Source organism: Pundamilia nyererei, unplaced genomic scaffold (assembly GCF_000239375.1).
Source record: "Pundamilia nyererei isolate P.nyererei 1_Seehausen unplaced genomic scaffold, PunNye1.0 scaffold00003, whole genome shotgun sequence".
NCBI lineage: Eukaryota > Metazoa > Chordata > Actinopteri > Cichliformes > Cichlidae > Pundamilia > Pundamilia nyererei.
In genome coordinates this window covers 9,076,417-9,098,741 of record NW_005187404.1, presented here as the reverse complement: position 1 = coordinate 9,098,741, position 22,325 = coordinate 9,076,417, and the positions used below count along the sequence as shown (strand labels likewise).

Below are 22,325 nucleotides of genomic sequence, written 5' to 3'. Positions count from 1 at the left end.
TTAATAACATCAGTCTGGTCAGGATGAATTAGAATTGGTATGATTTTGTCTTGTCTAGATGCCTGAGCCTCATTTATAATTTTAATGTCTGTATTGATTTGAGAAAGCAGCTGACAGTCAGAGAGGCTGGCGTAATCTTTATTTAGTTTGGAAAGCAGGGTGATCATTGCTGTGTTCAAACTTGGTGAGACTGGTTTTAAAATCTGAGGTCATTCTTATGAGTAGTGGAGATGGAAATGAGCAGAAATGTTCGTAGAACTTCGCAGTGAAGCCATCAGGTAAAAATACTTTCATGTGTTTTTCTTTCTTTATTCATGTTTTCTCAGTTTGCATACAGTTTTTATTATTGCATTAAAACTTATGTTGTATTAGCAACTCAGTGACTCATTGAATGCTGTAAATTAGTGACTTTATCCATCTTAAGGTTTTGATTGGTTTAGTGGCTCCTTTTTAGAGATTTCTCTCAAAGAAAGAGAGGACCATATTACTGACTGGAATGTCTTAGGCTACGTTCACACTGCAGGCGAAAGCGCATCAAATCCGATTTTTTTGACCCTCTGTGACCCATCTATCCCATCATGGTCTGACAGTGTGGACGACACAAATCCGATATTTTCAAATCCGATCTGGGTCACTTTGGTATGTGGTGCTGAATCCGATACATATCTGGTGTTTTAGAAAGCGACTGCTGTTTGACGGTCAGGTCGCATTAAATCCGTCTTTTACGTCACCGACACAAGACAGACGCCAACTATCAGCGCCGGAGAAGCGCCCGAGAAGACATCGCGAACGCTTCCTGGCCATCCAGTGTAGATGTCAGTGAAACTGTTGGGAAGACAACGTTGGAGAAACGTGAACATTTTATTTGTACTGTATAATCTGCTGACAGAAATCTGCAGCTATCCTTTGAAGCACCGCTCCTCTAAAACAGCAACAAGGATCATTATTAGGTTATTTACATTATTATGTAAATAACAAAATAACTTAAAGCAAAAATTGGGAAACGTAAAGTCCGAATTCTTTATATTAAGGGACATCAGTCAAACAATGCTGTTTGTTCTGGGTCTAAACAGAGCGCGTCGTGTGTGACGTCTTCTTTTGCGCATGCGGGCCGCTTTGAGCGTTCACACTAGAGCACGTTTGCTGTCGCATTTTATTTGTAGTGTGAACGAGCAGACAAAAGAATCGGATTTGATCAAAAAATTGGAATTGAGCATTAAGACCTGCAGAGTGAATGTAGCCTCAGAGTCACTTTGTGTATCCTGATCCCACTTAATCCAGCTCCACCTGTCTATTTTGCTTAGCCTAATTTCTTCTGGTATGATTATTAGTATTTTGTTGCCAGAACATCCCAGTAAGACAAAAGAATCTGAAACCTTGCGATATTTTAAGATGGGTAAGTGAGCTCTATTGAGCACATGTTACACTGGTGGCCTCACACACCTCTCAACAGATGCTTAATTAAACTATGCTCTAATATTTGTTCCAAACTCTACCAAAACATTAAAAACAAACAGATTTTGTTGCTGACTAGTAAATTGCTTTTGACCACAGCAGTGATATAATTTCTTAGAGCTACTGTCATTGCAGAACTTGTGATTTTTAATTCGGATCTAATTGGCTGATAATTTAGCTGTTGTAATGTAAGAATTTGCTCTCTAAAGATGATCAGCAAACCCCAGTGGGACTGAGACCTTAATATCTCAGAATACTGAACATTATGATCAATGCAACACCTACAGGGCATGAAACTGTGGCATGCTATATATAATAGCTGTGTAACTCTGATGCAATGAATCCTCATCTGGAAAGGAACTGGCAATAAGGTTATTAGTCAGCTGGTGCATAGCAGCACAGAGCAGTGCCCTCTGGTGTTGGGAAGCACAGCACAAAGAAGAATGAGTCACAAAGAGTCAGAGCTCTGTTGTGCTTTTAACCTTCACTGGTAACGACTTCATCAGTTTCTTCACAAATAGAATTTTAACTGTTAGAAAAAACAATACTCATAACTGTCTCACAGAAATTACATTATGTACAGCTATTTTCAGTATCATTGATACTGGGAGGTCTCCTTCCAAATCTAGAGCGGGGCATCACTGAGCTGCTGGACAATCTAAGGTGCAACCTAGCAGTGTTGGGTGGACCAAAAGATAATATCCCAGAAGGGTTTAGGTCAGAAGAGCATGGTGGCCTGTCAATGGTATTAATTCCTTATCCTCCAGGAACTGCCTGCATAGAGGCATTTGAGGTATTGTCATGCACCAGGAGGAATCTAGAACTGACTCCACTGGTGGAGCTCTGAGATTGCCCATCCTGTTCTTCCTTGCACAGAGAATCTCCTCCATGCTCTTGAGACTGTGCTGGCAGACATGGAGGGGCTGAACTTCCTGTCCAACCTTTGTAGAGTCCATGTATTGCCTGTGTCAGTATTGCCAAAAAAAAAGAAGGAAAAAATAGAATAGCCATGTTATTGCACACGTACAGCAAAATTGTGGATTCACCTCACAAACTGTGGATGGAATACAAATATAAATAGCTGAACAGCAAGAATAAATTTCAGAGAAGAGTAGTATGTACAACAAGTGGAATACATACATCAGGAAGACGTCTATCCCAGAAGCCTATCCCAGCTAATAGGGCGAGAGGCAGGTCGCCGATCTGTAGCAGGGCCAACACAGACAACCCATTCACACCTATGAACCTCTTTCTAAAAAAAATATTAATGTAGGGCAGATGAACATCCATTGATATCAGGTAACTATAAAAGATATATGGCAAAGTAACTTTGTAATTAAGATGAATTTAGTAGACACAATTACGATATCAGGCAATAAAAGAGTGTAGGTAGATTTCTTCTACATATTCGTATGCATCAGACAAGTGGACTGGACTGGTTCTTATATAGCGCTTTTCTACTCTTCTGAGCACTCAAAGCGCCTTACACAACTTGTGCATTCACCCATTCGCACATTTTTCTAGGTGCTTTCTAGGTAACATTCACACACACTCATACTCTGATGGATGCATCAGAGAGCAATTTGGGGTTAGTATCTTGCTCAAGGATATTTGGCATGCAGACTGGAGGAAGCCAGGAATTGAATCACCAGCCTTCCAATCAGTAGATGACCCGCTCTACCACCTGAGCTACAGCCACCCCAACAAGTCAATATGCAACTCAAATGCTGCTGATTAATGCAATGGTTCAAATAAGTAAAAAGAAAACTGGGGCACCATCGGGAAAGGGGTCAGTGTTCAAGCCCCTTCCACCCCCACCCTCTGCACGTGTCTGGACAAATGTATGACAGACACACACATCATCGAAAACTAAACACATTTTCTATATAAATTCAGTTAATTTTGGTTAGTTTTGTGAAAGCTCATTCTAGTTTTAGTTAGATTTCCTTTTTTTTTTTTTTTACAAAGTCTTGTTTTTTATTTTTATTTCTACATCCATCATCCATCCAACAAAAATGCTTTTTTACTTCTAGTGTTTGTTATTTGGTTAGTTTTTGTTAACGATAACAACCTTGCATTGGACTAGGTCTAAGTAGAGTCCTTCTGTGAGTGGCCTGATCCAGGAGCAGGTGGAAGGGGGGATTTGAAGGAGGCCCAGTTTGGTGATGAGGATGTTTGGGATTGGGTTGCTGAACGCTAAGCTGTAGTCCACGGAGAGCATCCTCATGTAGATCTTCCTGTTCTCAAGATGGCTCAGCTCTCTGTGAAGGGTGATAGTAATGGCATCCTCTGTGGACTGATTTGCTTCTTCAGCAAACTGGTGGGGGTTGAACGAGGAGGGAGGCAGGCAGTCTCTGGTGTGCTGAGAAACACTTCATGACTACAGACATGAGAGCTATAGGTCTGTAGTCACTGAGGCTGTCTATTCCAGTGTTTGGGGGATGGGAATGATGGTGCAGTGCAGGCCCTCAGACAAGTAGGAACAGTGGCACGATTCAGGGAGAGGTTGGACAGCCTGATGATGAAAACCCATGTCAGTGATCTCCTCCTGTAAAACAGGTGTAATCAGGAGGAATGCGATTAGAAATGAGTATATCAGAGGTAAAGTTCAAACTGAGCAGTTTGGAGACAAAGAGAGGCAAAGATGGAATATCTTGGAATGAGAACAAAAAGATCCAAGAGGGAAAATTGTAGATTTACACAAGATGAGGAGGTTCGCCTTGACCTATTTCCAAACAGCTGCAGATTGCAAACTTAAAAAATCTTTTTGTTGATGTTGAATAACTGTTGAATGGCAGTCTATAAATCACATCAATAACTTAAGCCAGCCTAGATCTCAGCTTGAAGTACTTTTTGAACTTTCTAGCAAGAAAGAAAATTAGATGTGACAGGAGTGACTCAAACGGACAAACTCTTGCTCTGGGGCCCAGCTCTGTTTCACTCACCCAGAGCATCACAGGGCAGTGGTGGTTGTAACACTATGAGAAAGAAAATGACTGCTTTCTATCTTACCCGCTATTCCCAAAATATTAACAATAGAACCACCAGTAGTCCATGATAAAGTGACTGGATTGCTCATCCGCCAGCTTTTGCCACATTAGCACTCAAGGGCATGTCGTCTACTGCCTACCGAGCAACGCTATTAAAGGACACACCTTTGGCTAAGCAATTTGTATGTGCATGAGTTCTGCTGTGACACAACTATGATGACTCATCAGCCTGACGACCTTGCAGACAGCCATCTGCAGCTGATGGAGCAGAGGTCAACTGACAGGACTCACTATGCCGTCTGTCATGTGTTGTAGAAGTCACATGACTGTGGGTATATGCGAAAATACATGGATTATCACCCTCAGCACCACTTACTGAACAGATAGCTGAGTACTTTCTAATCACTTTACAAGGCTTTGAGTGCTCAGGTAGAGTAGAAAAGCCCTATATAAGAACTATATAAGTCCATTTACCATTTCAATGAGCTAGTTTGTTTTTAAACTATGTCTTAAAGCCTTTCTGGCATAGATTAACACTGTGTCTTTGTGCTTGTCTGTGTCTCTATAGCACTGCGGCCAGTGGACAGTAAGCTTTGTCTGGGTATTCCTCCAAACACCACCCAACTCTGCCACATAAGCTGTCCTGTTGATTGTGAGGTATCTTCGTGGAGCACGTGGGGACCCTGCACGTATGAAAATTGTCAAGACCAGGTAGCCAAGAAAGGTAAGAGATACTGTTAGGGTTACAATAGTATATTGTGTCATAAAGTGACTAATCAAAGGAGTTCTGTAGGGTTTACTTTCCTGAAATCTCCCTTTAAAAATTGCATACCCCTTCATCTGCCCTACGGTTGTTATTGTGCCCCAATAAAACAAATAAGCCAACACAATTTGCAGTGCATTGACTTTTACCCAGATTTACAATGTACAAAACATTCTACCTTCATATTCTGTAGTATTTTACTGTGTTTTTGATTGTGTATTACAAATGTTAAACTTGATGTTGACAATAAAGTCAAAATCAATTACAGAAGGCATACAGTTGGAATGGGTCTCTGACTGCTGTCGTGGGGATGTTAGTCCATCAGTAGAGTTGACACAGTCACTGCTTCATCTCTAGTTATCCCTGGAACAGCAGTGTCCACCATGACTCTGCCTTAATGAAGAACATCGAATTAAAAGGATGACTAGAAATTGTTGAAATGGATCCTTCTGGCTTTATTTTCTATTATCGTGTGTCACTGTCAGTCCATTCCCTCCCTGAAGTGCACAGTATAACCTGTGCACTTCAGAAATTATCTGGCAACTTCAATTTGCAGTCACGTCATCAATAAACATTAGTGAGTTGGTTTCACATGTCCATGCCATGTGGTATTTTTTGAATCATGAGGCGTTCCTTTCCTTATCTTTGCTTTTCTCTTCCTTCTTCTTGTGATTCAATTTAATCTTGTTTTCATATGTTTTTATTTGTGTTTTGTTTGTTTGTTTTCAGAACTATTTTTTTCAGAACTGTTTTCTCTTAACATCTAATCTTGTGTTCCTGTTGTTGGGTTTTACCAGGGGTGCGAAATTTTACTGTAAAGCCAATGATTTTCCTTCATGAAGGCATTTCATTCAGAAAGGTGTGTCTTGATTGTAGATTTGAAAAATGACCTCATTAAGAGTGTTCTTAACCAAGGAAAGTATTTTGTGATCAGCCACTTTATTCGTCTCCTGTGTCCTTCCAATGTCACTGAGCTGGATAAAGAATACATCAAATTGCTGACTTGGCCACTCCTAAAGTATTTTCTATCTCTCATAGGTTTATTTCAATTTTTCATGAATGACTTGCATCAAGATCTCTTTGGACCTCATGTTGACATTTCCAGTGAACAGCCACTAAATAGTTCAACACTTGAATTGAACTTCAGGTCATTTGTGACTGACTAAATGACTGAATAAAGAAACTGCTTTTCAGTCAGTTTTGAATGTTGGACGTCTGAAAATATGGGACTATGTATAAAAGTGCATCTAAGGAATTTTGTTAAACCTTTTAAAACTGAAAGTCTTCACTGCACACACATCTTTTCCCAGTAAAATCTACCGGGGTACAGTACAGTGTCAAAACAGTAAAAAAAAAAGTGTCAGATTTATATCAAAGTAAGTGTTCAACAGCAAACTGAGCACTTGTTTTCTATGTCACATTTCACTTTCTGAATTCCACAAGAGGGAGGTTGCCATCATGTTTTACTATATAGACAGCCTGTGACATCCTTGACCAAGTCCCAAGCTATGTGTCCTCAATTTATGCAGTCAGCAGTGTTCAAGAATAAGACATGTGACCTGGATAAAACTGCAGTGCTATCATCTTAATTAATGTTAATTAGCCACAGCTGACTGAATTTAGTAGATGACAGTTGCCTTTTCAAAATGTGAAATGGTTTTAGGACACAATGAATAATGCAAAATTAAAAATAAACAGGGCCAAAATCTTCATGTCAAAACAAAGATTCATAACCTATCACATAGCCTTCACTCCTGCCTTTCAGTTATTGCATCCATGATACACTCTGCAGATAGCAAGTCAGTGATGACTGAGAGTATAGCATTCAGTCCTCATCTTCGTTTATACAACCCTAATCCCCACCTCAACTCTTGCCGATCAAAAAATTTCCCAAATTAATTTTTCTCTTCAGGCATTAGTCATGTGCAACATATAACAGACAATCAATGCAGGACTACATAAACTGCAAGTGTGCAAAAATTGCAAAAGAAACAGAACAATACAGGCACAAGACAGCACAGACACAAACATGCAATAGAAAAGCGCAACAATGACAGTAGGTTGTGCAGAAAGTAACTTGATATATGGAGGTGTGTGTGTGTGTGTGTTAGTCCAGTGTATTCAGGAGTCTGGCGGCTTGGGCGAAGAAACTGTTTCGCGGTCTGGCAGTGAGCGCCTGGTACCTGCCAGAAGGCAGCAGATTGAAGCTTGTGTGTGAGGGGTTTTCCACAATGCTGGTGGCTTTGTGGAAGTAGCGGGTGTGATGGATATATGCATTGCATTATTCATCATGCAAAGTTCTTTGAATCTTTGTTAATTTAACTCCTAATCCATCCAATTTTATTTATAAAACACTTTAAAATACCAGGCACAGGACAAAAGTGCCGTACAGAAAATAGGTCAAAAACAATAGAATAACAGAAAACAGCAAATATAAATAAATAAAACACACAATACATAAAAATTAAAACAGCCCTATATTAAAAAAACAAGATAAAACCGCATAGAATCAACTAAAAACAACGAAAATAAAACTAAAAATCTCTAAAGGGAGACCGTTCCACAGTTTTGGAGCTGCTCCAGCAAAAGCATGATCTCAGTCACTTGTGCTACATGTAACAATGGACTGTTAAAAGCAATATTTCAATAAAAAACATCTGGTGAAAAAATATGCTACAGTTGTACACAAGCTTACACACAGGGGTAGCCATAGTTTATTAGTTTGAGATCATGTAGCTCATTAGATTTCTGTTGTTCCCCCAAAGGCTTTAAATTGAGGAAGAGGAGAATCATCAATGAACCAACAGGTGGGACAGGAAACTGCCCCCACCTGGTGGAGGCCATACCATGTGAAGACCCGAGCTGCTACGACTGGCTGGTGGTTAAACTGGAGGACTGTATCCCAGATAATGAGGAGAAGTGTGGACCAGGAATCCAGATCCCTCAGGTCCAGTGTGTCAATAGTGACGGTGAGTATATGTGAACATATTTATCCTAGTCCGAGCTTTAGGAGTAGCTGGTCTCTGAAGTGCTTGGAGATTGCCTTTAAGTTTTGGTTCCAAGCAAAAGCTACTGTGGTGTTTTGACACTTTCCATAAATTATCTATCACTCTGCTAGCAAAACATCCCCAGGGTACTATCTTCATACTGTAGAAAACTCAAAACACTGATGATTTTCTGTAGTCAGGTCTCTCTGAGTAGACAGAAGATAATGCTTACAGAAGGTATAATTCACACAGAGTCACGTGACAATTATGCTTAAAATTGTCTACTTTAAAAATACTTTATGTAATTTTGGCACACTATGTGCCATCACCACAGAAACAGTGCCAGTGGAAAGTCAGGGGCATTTCTCCACTGTCACTGAGTTTTCCTGTTGCCCTCTGTGCAGGTATGGATGACAGATGACCTGCGGTCCCACTCGCACTGGCTTTATCACACAGTTGTCTTTCAGTTGGCACTGACATTTCACACTAGGCATGTCACACAGATAGAAGCACAATAAGGAGTAAGATGTGAGCATGAGTGAATTTTATCTTGATAATGGAAAATTGGACAGTGGCTTATAAATTTGTTGATAGACATCCACTCATCATGATGCACGTGCCTTTAAAGCTGCTGTGAAAGCTCGCCTAAGGGTGGGTGATAATGTGTTATGTACATCATACTTTAGGAGGCTGTGTGGCACCTGTGCTGGGATGTTTCTTACACCTTTTAGGATGATTATTTATTTCTAAGTAGTCCATCGATGATTTTATCGTAGTCTGCCATCCCATTCACATCTCTGTGTGTTTTTCACAATCAAAAGATAGCATCATTTTAGAAATGCATATGTTTAAAGTAAAAGTCTCAGTGGTTTAGAATTGTTTGGCAATGAGACACACTACATCGATGATGTAAATGAATCATTTTTTTAGGTTGTAGTCAGTGTGATGTAGGTCAGTCTTTTCACTTTGACTGATGCAGAGATTCTTGTCATCTATCCTGGTTAATCTCAATATGCTCCTTGCCCAACACTGTATTTACTGTATTTAATGTAGATTTCCCTATTGTTTGTGCTGTTATGACCAATTTCATCATGTTCTAGTGTGAGTGTATAGCTACTTTGCCTCAGGGATTTTCCTCTCACTTACACAGACATAAGGATTCAATGATTCAAGGAGCTTTCTTGTCATTTGCATCACATGTTTACATGAGGTGAACAAAATTATGTACACACGGTCCCGGAGCGAAAAGAAAAAAGAAAGAGAATAATGAAGAAACAGAATTATTTTTTCAAAAGTAATAAATAAATAGTTTTGGGGGGGGGGGTTAAGAAAACAGAATAACAAGTAATAAAATAATACGATAAATAGAGTGCAACAACCTGAGTACCAGTATGGAGTTTGGATATAGAATGTAGGTATAACTACTTTAGCAGCAAAAGGCCTTGATGACCAGCAGTGATAAAGTGATGGTGTCAGTAAGTGTCAGTAGTGGTTAAGGTGCTGCAATATCAGTTTTTCTCCATTTATACATTGAGAAGTCTCACAGCTTTTGGAATTAAGCTGCTTCTCAGTCTGGTAGTTTTGCAGTTTTGCATTTTATGCTCGTCAGCTTCTTGCCTGAGGAGGCAGAATCTTGGGATTCTGAGTTTGTGGTCTATCGTTGTTGTAGTCGAACTGTGTCATGGTCCTGGGTTGTTAGACTCAGTGTTTTGTGTTTATTATCGGTGGCATCTTATGTTTCGGGTTAATTCTTGTTTTCTTAGTTCTTCGGGTTTTGGTTTTGGTGTTTAGTGTTTTATTGTTCCTACCTGTGTTCTTCTCCCCTGTGCTCTGTTCATGTCCCGGAGTTTGTGGTGCAAAACAGTTTGTGAGTTTCCTGTTTTACTTTGAAAGTCTGTGTCTCGTTATGCCATTAGTTTCAGCTGTCTCCACCCCTGCGTGTCATTTCCTCATTACCTGGTGTGTATTTATAGTGTGTGTTTGCCTCTGTTTGTCCTTGCACTGTCTGTGTAACTTGGTGAATATCTGTGTCTCTCTGCGCTTCATTCTCCACTCCTCATCCCCTATGTCACCTCCTTATGTTTTTTTCCTGCATGTTGTTCTGTGAGTTATGGTTTCGGGTTTTGTTTGTTACTAGTTAAATACAAAATGCTGTTTCTAAAAGAAGGTGTTTATTATTAAGGGGATGACATGACCCTGTGTGAAAAAGGGATTGCCCCTAAATCTAATTTCACTACCTGGGCCCATGTCCTGTATGTTTTAGGTTTGACAGTGTTTTTAGTAGATAAAGGTGAATGGCTTAAACATGAATTGAGCTCTGGTTTGGGGAAGGCCTCGGAGGGTACTGATAGCAGCTCCTACAGATAAGAACCGGAAGGGGTGTGTTTGTAGGCATGGTCCCGAACCTGAAATACAGATATTTTATCTCCAAAACTGGTTTGGCCACCCTTAGCAGCAACAACTCCAGTCAAGATTTGCAATAACTGGCAATGAATCTTTTACAGCGCTGTGGATGAATTCCCACTCGTCTTTGCAGAATTGGTGTAATTCAGCCATGTTGGAGGGTTGAGCATGAATCGCTCATCCCAGAGCATCTCAGTCAGATTCAGGTCAGGACTTTGACTAAGTCACTCCTGAGTCTTCATTTTGTTTTTCTTTAGCCATTCAGAGGTGGACTTGCAGGTGTGTTTTGGATCAGAACCCAAGTGTGCTTCAGCTTGTAGTCACAAACACATGGCTGGACATTCTCTTTCCATAGACAGTAGAATTTATGGTTCCATTACCACAGAAAGTGTACCAGGCAGTGAAACAGCCTCAGACCATCACATTATCACCACCATATTTTACTGTTGGTATGATGCTCCGTTTCTGAAATGCTGTGTTGCTTTTACACCAGATGTAACGGGACACGAACCTTTCAAAAAGTTTGACTTTTGTCTCATCAGTCCAAAGAGTATTTTCCCAAAAGACTTAGGGATTGTCAAGATCTTTTCTGGTAAAACTGAGACGAGCCTTTTTGTTCTTTTTACTCAGCAGTGTTTTTCGTCTTGGAACTCGCCATGCAGGCTGTTGATGCCCAGTCTCTTTCTTATGGTGGAGTTATGAACACTGACCTTAACTGAGGCAAGTGAGGCTTGCAGTCCTTTGGATGTTGTTCTGTGGTCTTTTGTGACCTCTTGAATGAGTCATCGCTACTCTCTTGGGCTAAATTTGATCGGCCGGCAATTCCAGGGAAAGTTCGCCACTTTTGCCATGACTCTCCTCTGTGGTTCTCTGGAGTCTTACAGCTTTAGAACATAGCATTACAATCTTTTAAACACACACATAGAGAAAGAGATAGTATAAACAGAGCAAGTTGCTGTAGAACAAAACAAATTTAAAAGTCAAAACTGTAGAATTAAAGGGTGGATGGACAAGCAGAAGAAGAAGGCCTTAGTGTCCTGCACAGCCAATACTGGCTAACTCTGGAGGCTGAGGCTGGGGCCTGACCGCCCTCAGCCTTGAAACTGGAATATATGTAGTGTGCTTAGTCTCTGCTCATGTTCAATCTCTAGTGGATAGGGAATCACTCTCTGGCTTGGGCCCAGTGTTGGCTTATCCAGGCAGCCCTTGTCCTAGCCATAGGAATCGGGTGCGGTCCCGATGTTGACTGATCCAGGTGGAAAGACTGATGATGTGCTGGGTGGTGACTGCTGCTGTTGCAGTGTCAAGGCATTTGTGCCGAGCTGCTGCAGCGACAAGGCTTGGGTGTAGGACTGCCAGTGCTGCAACAATGACGATGGGCATCGACAAGGCCCACACTTCCACTTTAAGGACAGCACAGTCTCAGGCAGGTAGCTAGCAATCGCTGTGACAAGTGGGTGGCTTGCTGCCTGTGTGCTAAACCCACCAACTCTAATTATAGGTGAGGAGTGGTGATGTGCACCAGGCAGTTGGGAGACATGGCGTACCCCACCACCACACTTTCCATTGGGGGACTTATGGTCAGGCGAGTCCTCCGCAGAAACACTCATGCTATGTGATGAACTATTTGCCGCTCGTAAAATTCCTTGTCTGCTCGGTCCTTTATCTGGTTGTGTTATTCTGTTATGGCAGGGGTCCCCAATCCCAGTCCACGAGGGCCGGTGTCCCTGCAGGTCTTATGTGCACCCCTGATTATACACAGGCTGGAGATGAACCAGGGGAGGGAGAGGTGATGAGCTGTATGCCTCCTTGGTGTTGGCTAGGGATGGGTACCGGTGTCCGGTGCCATGATGGCACCGGTTCTGACATAAACGGTAGTAACCAGACCGAAAAGCAGCGCACATTTCGGTGCTTTACTTCGGTGCTTTTTTCTCCTGAGCTGTGATACACTTCTAGCCAATCATTTTACGTTTCCGAGGATAGTAGGCGGGGCTAGGTACGTACGTTCTGTTAGAGCAGAGCTCCAGATTAAAAATGTCCAAGGCGAAGCGGTCAAAAGTCTGGCTGTACTTCACAGCAAAATATGCAAACTCAGCAGCAACAAGTGCTTTAAGCTGATACTGTGATACTGTCAAAGGAGGTAACACCAAGAATCCGATTAAACAGCTGGCGACGCATAGCGTTTTTTTTAAAAGCCGAGAAATGCGCAGTATTTTATAGCTTGCTGCGAGACCTCACACCGTGCACGTCGGGTGGGTTTGCCAGTTATCGGACCCGGAGCAACATCCCCCAAAAACCCAAAGAGTAGAGTCCTGGCCCCTAGCCCTGCCAGTGTAGCAGAAATGATGAGGATGATGATGCAGCAGCCATTCTTCTCTGCGTGAGTAGGTTAATGTTGTTCATGTGTAATTTACGTTGAGTAGGCTAACCACGTTATTACATAAATGCATGTCAGGTGAACTAGCAAACATCATCATAGCTACATGCTGCTGTCTTCTTGTTTGATGGCAGATGCTCCCTTCACCCTGGCCAAAAAGGCTAAAATGACCAAAGAAAAAGTGGGAAACAGTTAAACATGAGAGGTTTTTGGACAAAGTTTGTGTTTTTTCCATTGTTTAAGCACTGCTTCCAGCCAAGAGTGATACCATATATGCCCCATAGCTGCAGAAAAGGCTAACATTGTTATCTTTTTACAAAAAACAAACAAACAGCTGAATATGAGAGGTTTTTGGACAAAGTTTGTGTTCTCCATTCTTTAAGCACCGGTTCGAGCACCGTTTAAGCACCGGCACCGTTTCAAAAGTACCGATTTGGCACCGGTATCGGATAAAACCTAAACGATACCCATCCCTAGTGTTGGCATACAATAAGTCCAATGTTTTATTGTCTCTGGTGTGGCAGGTGACGTACTGGGTGAAGGTGGGGAGAGGGAGATGTGATTTAAGCCTCCAGAGAGCAGAAAAAGGGCCTGAGGGTGCTGTGTATGGAGTCTGCTGGTTACAGTGTGCAGGACCTCACAGGCTGCTGCAGCGTTAGCAGAGGGCGGGGCATGCACAGCTATCATAATGACGTGTGGAAACTCTCGCTGTAGATAGTACGATCTCATGCTAACTAGCAGCTCAATGTCCTTACAGCTTAATAATAATAAATCATAATAATACATTTTATTTGGTCACCTTACAAAGAACAAAATTAATAAAAGCAGCAATAGTCATAAAATACATAAAATAAGTTAAAATGGCAAAACAGAGCTTGACAACAGATAAAATCAGCATTAAAGCGAATAAGCCAGTTTAAACAGATGTGTTTTGAGCTGTGACTTAAATATGGAAAGGGAGTCAATATTTCTTATGGCTGGAGGAAGAGAGTTCCAGAGCCGAGGAGCAGAGCGACTGAAAGCTCTGTTCCCCATAGCAACAAGGCGTGAGGATGGAACAGTAAGATGAATAGCAGATGATGATCTGAGAGGGCGGGAAACAGTGAGCAGGTCACACAAATATGAAGGAGCAGATTTATGGATACACAAGTAAGATTTTAAAATGTATCCTGGCTTCTACGGGCAACCAGTGAAGCTGCTGAAGAACTGGGGTAATATGAGCTCTTAACGGAGTGCAAGTTATGACCTGAGCTGCAGAATTTTGAAGAAGTTGGAGTTTATGAAGGGACCTTTTAGGGAAACCAAATAGGAGGTCAGCTTAGCGTCTCTTTGATAGATAAATGCCCAGCGTTACATCATCTATCGTTCACAAACACAGCCAGGCCCCCTCCTCTCTTCATACCACTCTCCGTTGTTCTGTCGGCCCGGATCAGATGGAATGTCCGGAGTTAGCGCGGTTAGTCACGACTCTGTGAAGCACATCACGCTGCACTCCCTGTAGCTCCTCTGATGTCGGGTTAGAGCTGGCAGTTCATCCACTTTATTGGGGAGAGATCTCACTTTCCCCATAATACCCGATGGAATCACTGGCCGGTACCTCCTAACCTTACTGCGATGCTTGATCCCCGCCCGAGTGCCGCGTCTCTTCCTCCTCACCTCGCGGGGGATGTTGGCTCGCTCGGCTGTAGGCAGAACAGTGGAGACCCCGAGGGCTAACACCTCCACGCACTCTCCGGACACAGATGCCGTAAAAAATATGATAAAAAACACAATTGTCCATAAAATTCAGAGGTCGAATGTGGAGTAGTACAGTCCACAATATAAAAACAAGAACACGAAACAACAAAGAAAGAAACAAAGAAAGAGAAAAAAGGACTCTGTCAGGCCGGAGCTACTAATACTGGCTGCCAGCTCGGAGTGGCGCCAGAAATTATCTATTGTTGCTGTTTATTTCAGTTTTTTAATTTAAGGCAATAAAACTGTGATGGAAAAGAATTTACAATGTTGGTCATTAGTTACAGTGGGGCAAAAAAGTATTTAGTCAGCCACCGATTGTGCAAGTTCCCCCACTTAAAATGATGACAGAGGTCAGTAATTTGCACCAGAGGTACACTTCAACTGTGAGAGACAGAATGTGAAAAAAAAAATCCATGAATTCACATGGTAGGATTTGTAAAGAATTTATTCGTAAATTAGGGTGGAAAATAAGTATTTGGTCACCTCAAACAAGGAAAAACTCTGGCTCTCACAGACCTGTAACGTCTTCTGTAAGAAGCTTTTCTGTCCCCCACTCGTTACCTGTATGAATGGCACCTGTTTGAACTCATCATCTGTATAAAAGACACCTGTCCACAGCCTCAAACAGTCAGACTCCAAACTCCGCCATGGCCGAGACCAAAGAGCTTTCGAAGGACACCAGGAAAAGTATTGTAGACCTGCACCAGACTGGGAAGAGTGAATCTACAATAGGCAAGCAGCTTGGTGTGAAAAAATCAACTGTGGGAGCAATCATCAGAAAATGGAAGACATACAAGACCACTGATAATCTCCCTCGATCTGGGGCTCCACGCAAGATCTCATCCCGTGGGGTCAAAATGATCATTAGAACGGTGAGCAAAGATCCCAGAACCACACGGGGGGACCTGGTGAATGACCTGCAGAGAGCTGGGACCAAAGTAACAAAGGTCACCTTCAGTAACACACTACAACGGCAGGGAATCAAATCCCGCAGTGCCAGACGTGTTCCGCTGCTGAAGCCAGTGCATGTCCAGGCCCGTCTGAAGTTTGCCAGAGAGCACATGGATGATACAGCAGAGGATTGGGAGAATGTCATGTGGTCAGATGAAACCAAAGTAGAACTTTTTGGTATAAACTCAACTCGTCGTGTTTGGAGGAAGAAGAATACTGAGTTGCATCCCAAGAACACCATACCTACTGTGAAGCATGGGGGTGGAAACATCATGCTATGGGGCTGTTTTTCTGCCAAGGGGACAGGACGACTGATCCGTGTTAAGGACAGAATGAATGGGGCCATGTATCGTGAGATTTTGAGCCAAAACCTCCTTCCATCAGTGAGAACTCTGAAGATAAAACGAGGCTGGGTCTTCCAACATGACAATGATCCAAAACACACCGCCCGGGCAACAAAGGAGTGGCTCCGTAAGAAGCATTTGAAAGTCCTGGAGTGGCCTAGCCAGTCTCCAGACCTCAACCCCATAGAAAATCTGTGGCGGGAGTTGAAAGTCCGTGTTGCTCGGCGACAGCCCCAAAACATCACTGCTCTCGAGAAGATCTGCATGGAGGAATGGGCCAAAATACCAGCTACTGTGTGCAAACCTGGTAAAGACCTATAGTAAACGTTTGACCTCTGTTATTGCCAACAAAGGTTATGTTACAAAGTATTGAGTTGTATTTTTGTTATTGACCAAATACTTATTTTCCACCCTGATTTACGAATAAATTCTTTACAAATCCTACCATGTGGATTCATGGATTTTTTTTTCACATTCTGTCTCTCACAGTTGAAGTGTACCTCTGGTGCAAATTACTGACCTCTGTCATCATTTTAGGTGGGGGAACTTGCACAATCGGTGGCTGACTAAATACTTTTTTGCCCCACTGTACATTAGTTACCATATTAGAAAGTGCAATTTTTCCTTCAGTCATTTTGGCAGTCCCACCAAGAAAAGCAACATTTCACGCTCACAGCCTTTATTTTAAAGTGACTTTTTGAAGGAAATTTGATGTTGCTTTCTTAGCCCTGTTTAATTTAATGAATGTTATTATTATCTTTTAACTTTATAACACATTTTAAATTTGGCACAGTACCTTAATTCTCTTTGTATTCACCCAGGTGAACATGTGGATCGAAAACTCTGCCAGGATGCCATCCTTCCTATGCCATTTATCTGCGAGGTGCCTTGCCCTAAGGACTGTGCCTTGAGCCCCTGGAGCTCCTGGTCTCTCTGCTCCCACACCTGCTCTGGAAAGAACACAGAGGGCAAACAGACCAGAACTCGTTCCATCCTCGCCTATAATGCAGGAGAAGGTAGGAACTGTATAAGGAGAGCAAAGCAGCATTGCAGCACTCATGAAGTTACAGTATAGGTAAAGGTAATTCTATTAAAAATGAATATGTGCCTCTCACCTGAGCTCCTCTGTGTACACTGGGTCTTTCAGCAATGACATCAGCATATTTAATCAATGCAAATGTTTAACTTAATAGTACAGAAGTCCAATTTACACCTTTAAGAATACAGGGGTAGGTTGAAATTGGATGCTTAATAATAAGTCTTATTTTTACAGCATGTTTTTCATTTTCCATTAAGGACAAGAGAAAGCAATGTGAAATTTAACATTTGAACATAATTGAACGACATTTGAAAACGTTTAACCAAATCAACTTTAAACATAATCTAAATGTCAATCTAAATATCGCATCAAGTGAAAATCTTGATGGAGGCTTTTATTTTCAACATCAAGGATTATTGATGTAAAGTTTTAAAGGGTTATTCAGCAAATTTATTCACATATGCTTTTACCATTGTTTCTACAATAAGTTGTCTTATGGCACATATGCTTTGTGATCATAAATTTCTCACGTATTCAGATCCATCATGTTTTGGGTTTATCAAGACTACGTATTCTGCCCACAACATCAGCAACAAGTCCAAGTTAAACTTGCAAACCACGTCTTTGTACAGACTGTATACACATAAAGTGCTCACTTACCTAGCATTATCATTTCCGTGATTTCACTAAAGAAATCAAGGACACATACACACTATGTGTATATACACATACAGTGATGAAATATTGCGCAAATGTAATAGTCGTACACATCTTTTGAAAACTATAAACCCGATTATGGTGCAGTTTGTTTCGTTAAAGTGACTGTATTTTAAATTTGTGTCTTTGCACGTACTTCCGTTTGGATAACAATTTTTCATTGACCATTAATCATCCCAAATCTCAGCTGCATGTCACTGGATATGGATGACATATGCATGGGCCAGATGCTGACTTGTTGACAAGTGGGTCAGAATAGGGAACGAAGCAACTGTGGAGTTTACCAGGAACAGAAGAAGAGAGAAAAAATACAGCATGAAAACCACGGATCACTTTTCATTGTTTTAAACACTCAGTTTTGTTGGTTAGCCCACTACCTTCCATCATATTCTGGGCACCTTCTGCTGGCTTTGTCTTGGCCGGTGATTGTTTTCAGACCCCTCCAGAATGTCCTTGCATTATTCCCTTAAGCCACTCCTCCAATTTTCTCTTGTAGGTGTCACTTCCTTTCTCTTTGTCTAGCACATTCACTGTTTTTGGCAGCTTGGGGATGGCCTGCCTGCCTCCATAGAGCCGTATTGCCACAGTGAGGCAGTGTTCAAAATATTTGGTACAGCGAGTCTGTGGGCCACTCTTTCGTGTGCTGCTGTTGGCCCATCGCCAGCTGCAGATAAGTTATAACTTACAAAGACCTGAAGTGAAAAAGAGTGTTAAAAACAATGAAAGTATCAACTGTCACTTCCTTCACTTTCCTTATTGCTGCCCACCTGTCAACCAGTCAGCATCTTCCAAGATGAAAATCTGACCCGAAGTGGCATTCCAGTAGAAATTTCTTCCTTTTGCCAGTCTCCTTTGCTTTTTGAGTCCAGAACGAATTAATTCACCCACTTCTCTGAGAAGCACAACACAGCAAAATCTCCAGTGTTAAATTAACACTAGAGAGTGTCTATATGGGTCCACACCTCTGAGTGTTAAATACACACTAAAGACAGTGTTATATGTTTAAAAGTAACCTAGTCAGTTTTGAAGATTAACAATGGCTAACACTGAGCAGTGCTGATTTTCTAACACTGGAAAATAACTCAAAATGTTAGAAATATTCCAGTGTTAGAAAATCAGCACTGCTCAGTGTTAGCCATTGTTAATCTTCAAAACTGACTAGGTTACTTTTAAACATATAACACTGTCAAAAGTGTTAATTTAACACTCAACAGTGTTGTATTTAACACTCAGAGGTGTGGACCCATATAGACACTCTCTAGTGTTAATTTAACACTGGAGATTTTGCTGTGAAGATGCGAAATACGTCTTGTGCGGACTGGTTAATGTTGTTAGCTCTTCCATCTTATCGGACAGAGATCTTAGATTTCTCGTAATGACATATGATATGGAAGGTTTTCCCAGGACTTCACTCTAGCTCTGCAGCCTGTCTTTCTTCTCCTTACTTTCATGTGGAGCTCCAGAATATAAAACAGTAGTTACTGTGTCAATGGAGCCATTGCTGAATGGCTCCTTCCATAATCAGATTTGGGTAAGTGGAAATATAGCAAGTAAGTTACTGAAGCTTAAATGTTTTAATACATCAACTGCTGGAGATAAAAGGTTTTTAAGAATTCTCCTCAACCTCTGATGCTTGATATGGAAGGACCACATCAGTGCTGATCAGTTCAGCACTGGAGCACCAGATGTTAAAGTATGGTTCAGGATTCAGTTTAGGGATTTTGCAGCCTGCAGATGCAGCCTCTGCGAAGATTGAATCTGCAGTGTACCGTATTTCCTTTTTACAATGTGCTCCTCCACTACATGCTTCACTCTGATGGACTGAGATCACGTGTATTGCTGGAGCGATCTGAACTTCACCAAGTGATTTAAGTGGTACTTTCTGGGAGTCAACTCTAACACGGGATTTAGTGGGGTGGGTCTCAGTTAAATCAGGTAGTAACTCAGCTGTGGAAGGCAAAAAATTTGTGGATGACTCACTGATTTGGGCCATAATGTCCTTGAGAACATAATCCCTGCCAATTACCTTAGCTAGGTTTTTAAGTTTAGGGAGGTTGGAATGGGTACTACTATATCAACTGCCTGTCTATGCAGTTTAGAGGTTTGCTCATCTACTAATATGATCCTATTAGTGGAGCGAAACCTTTTAAGAAAATCTGTAATTTCTCCCACTTTCTTATCATCTATAGCAGGGGTGCCCAATCCCGGTCCTCGAGAGCTACTATCCTGCAGCTTTTAGATGCATCCCTACTCCAACACAGCTGAATCAAATGGTTTGATTACCTCTTCAGCATGCCATCATGTTTGGCAAAGGCCTGATAACAAGCCATTCATTTGATTCAGGTGTGTGGGAACAAGGATGCATCTAAAAGCTGCAGGACGTTAGCTCTCGAGGACCGGGATTGGGCACCCCTGATCTATAGCGATACCATTGATCATCACAGCATTAGAGATTTTAAATGGACAGTTGTTTTTTTTTTCAACAATATCCAACTTTTCTTGAGACTAATCTTCATCAGAGGGTGCAGTTTAGAACTGTAACAAATGTAACTCCCCCAGACCCTTTATTTGGTTACAAAACTTTGGACCTGTGTTTAGCTTTGTTTAGGTGATAAAGCGTGTGAGATTGCAGGGAAATAGCTTGAGGCTATGTGTTTTAAACACTCACTTTGTCTGACAATACAGGAGTACAATGAACAAAAGGTTGCAGTTACTATGTTAGCAGAAAATGAAATCCACAGAGAAGTCTGACATGAATAATAGACTGCACCAATGATAAGTATAGGGACGAATAAACAGACATCAGCCTTTGGCCATTTTGGATGATGAACACGCCCCAAGAGAGAGCAACTTTAATGACAGCCACCAAATATATACATGTGCATCACGTGTCAAACAAAACACATCCCATTGGCCGTTTCCATAATTTGAGATCATTTGCTTTCTTTCATGTCAACATACTATACGTTGAAATGAAACACTGCCATTATTAGTATACTTTTCATACTTTGGAATATAAATACATTTGCTTTACCAAACTTCTTATGAGGCAGTTAGTGCACACAACACTTCATACATAACCATAAACAGTGACAATATTTTTTTTCTCTTTAAAAAATAGCTTTGCAGGCACAAATATTATATTAGTACAAAAATACCCAATTAAATACAAATCAAGCATAGCTACAGCTTACACTTTAGATCCAAGTTTCCTGTGTAAATTAAGAAATATATTTCCCTCCACAAAAAGTAATAAAAATACACGTCTACAAGTTGCACCAGGCAAAAGCATACCTACTTTAGCATCACGCAGTTTAGAAAAATTTTTATTCACTCAGAGTTGGAAAGATTTGTCTTGACAGGCTAAGCTAGGTGTACCAAAAAAGCCCAGTCGGCAGGCAACGCAGGTGTTTGCAAAATGCAATCAGGCACCACATGACACCACAAACTATGTTTCTTTCCGTAACGCAATCATAAATCCTAACATCCAAATGAGAGAAAAAAGAAAAAGAAATGTCCACATTACAGTCTCCTTCACATACATTTGGGCTTTGCTTTTCCTTGTTTTTAAAATGAAGGAAGATTTGACAATAGGTCAGCTGTTAAAATTTTGATGAGCATTTTGGCAAAGATTGCCCAAGGCAGTCATGGAAGTACATCATTTTGAGCAGTCCTGAGTCCTCTGTTAAGGCTGTTCCTGCTTTGGTGGGCTTGGAGGCTCCTTATTTTTTAAGCAACAAAAACAATTAATGATATTACAACATCAGGAAACTTTTAACCAGGAGGAACAAATTAAAGGGCAAGAACTAGAGCGTGAAAAGGCACAATTTTAAAACATTACTGCAATTTTTTCTTAAAAATTAAATTAAATTATTATTTTTTTAAAACAACGTTTACAATGCTACGGAAAAAGTTCAGAAACTTTGACAGACTTAGGGTGGTGCTACAGTAAGATGGAAGTGTAGAGGTGAGCTCATCATAATTGGTATTGGGAAAATACCATCTATTAATATAAATTGCACTGAATCAGTCTCAACTCGAGTATGAAGGGAGGAAAGTCACAAAGGTATGGAGCCCTGAGAGGCCAAACGGACTGCTACTTAACAAAACACCAGCAAAAAGAAAAATTCTGCAGAAGCACACAAAACATTATGAAAATACGAAAAACAAAAATAGAAAAAAAGAAGACAGAAATAGAAAAAAAACAGAAACAGGAAAAAACAGATTTCCAAAAGCACAAGGGAAGTGTTTCTGGGGAGACAATAACCCGACGGACCAATTGCAGGACCTAAAACATGCTAGGCTAGGTAAGTGTGTTTTAATCTCATGATTCATATAATACTGATTTTTAGGCTAATAGTTGGGCTAACACACTAGTGATGTGTCGGTCGCGAACGAAACGGTTCTTAGAACCTGAGAGTTTATCTGCTGGTCATTCGACATGACGAATGACTTCTGAAGTCTTAATTCAGCTCAAGACGCTGTAGATTCCCGTCGGTAACACTTTCGGTCCGCTAGTAAAACGTAGTTCTATTAATCTGCGCTTGAACCGGAACCGGATG

At 41.2% G+C, this 22,325-nt stretch overlaps 1 protein-coding gene across 1 annotated transcript in view; it reads left to right on the top strand.

Moving 5' to 3' along the window:
- LOC102210847 (thrombospondin type-1 domain-containing protein 7A-like) overlaps positions 1–22,325 on the top strand; it is a 184,011-nt gene that overhangs the window by 83,146 nt on the left and 78,540 nt on the right. Inside the window, exons 5-7 of the mRNA XM_013910474.1 lie at positions 5,014–5,169; positions 7,974–8,177; positions 16,829–17,023. Coding sequence (XP_013765928.1) covers positions 5,014–5,169; positions 7,974–8,177; positions 16,829–17,023 — 555 coding nt within the window. The remainder of the gene's footprint in view (positions 1–5,013; positions 5,170–7,973; positions 8,178–16,828; positions 17,024–22,325) is intronic.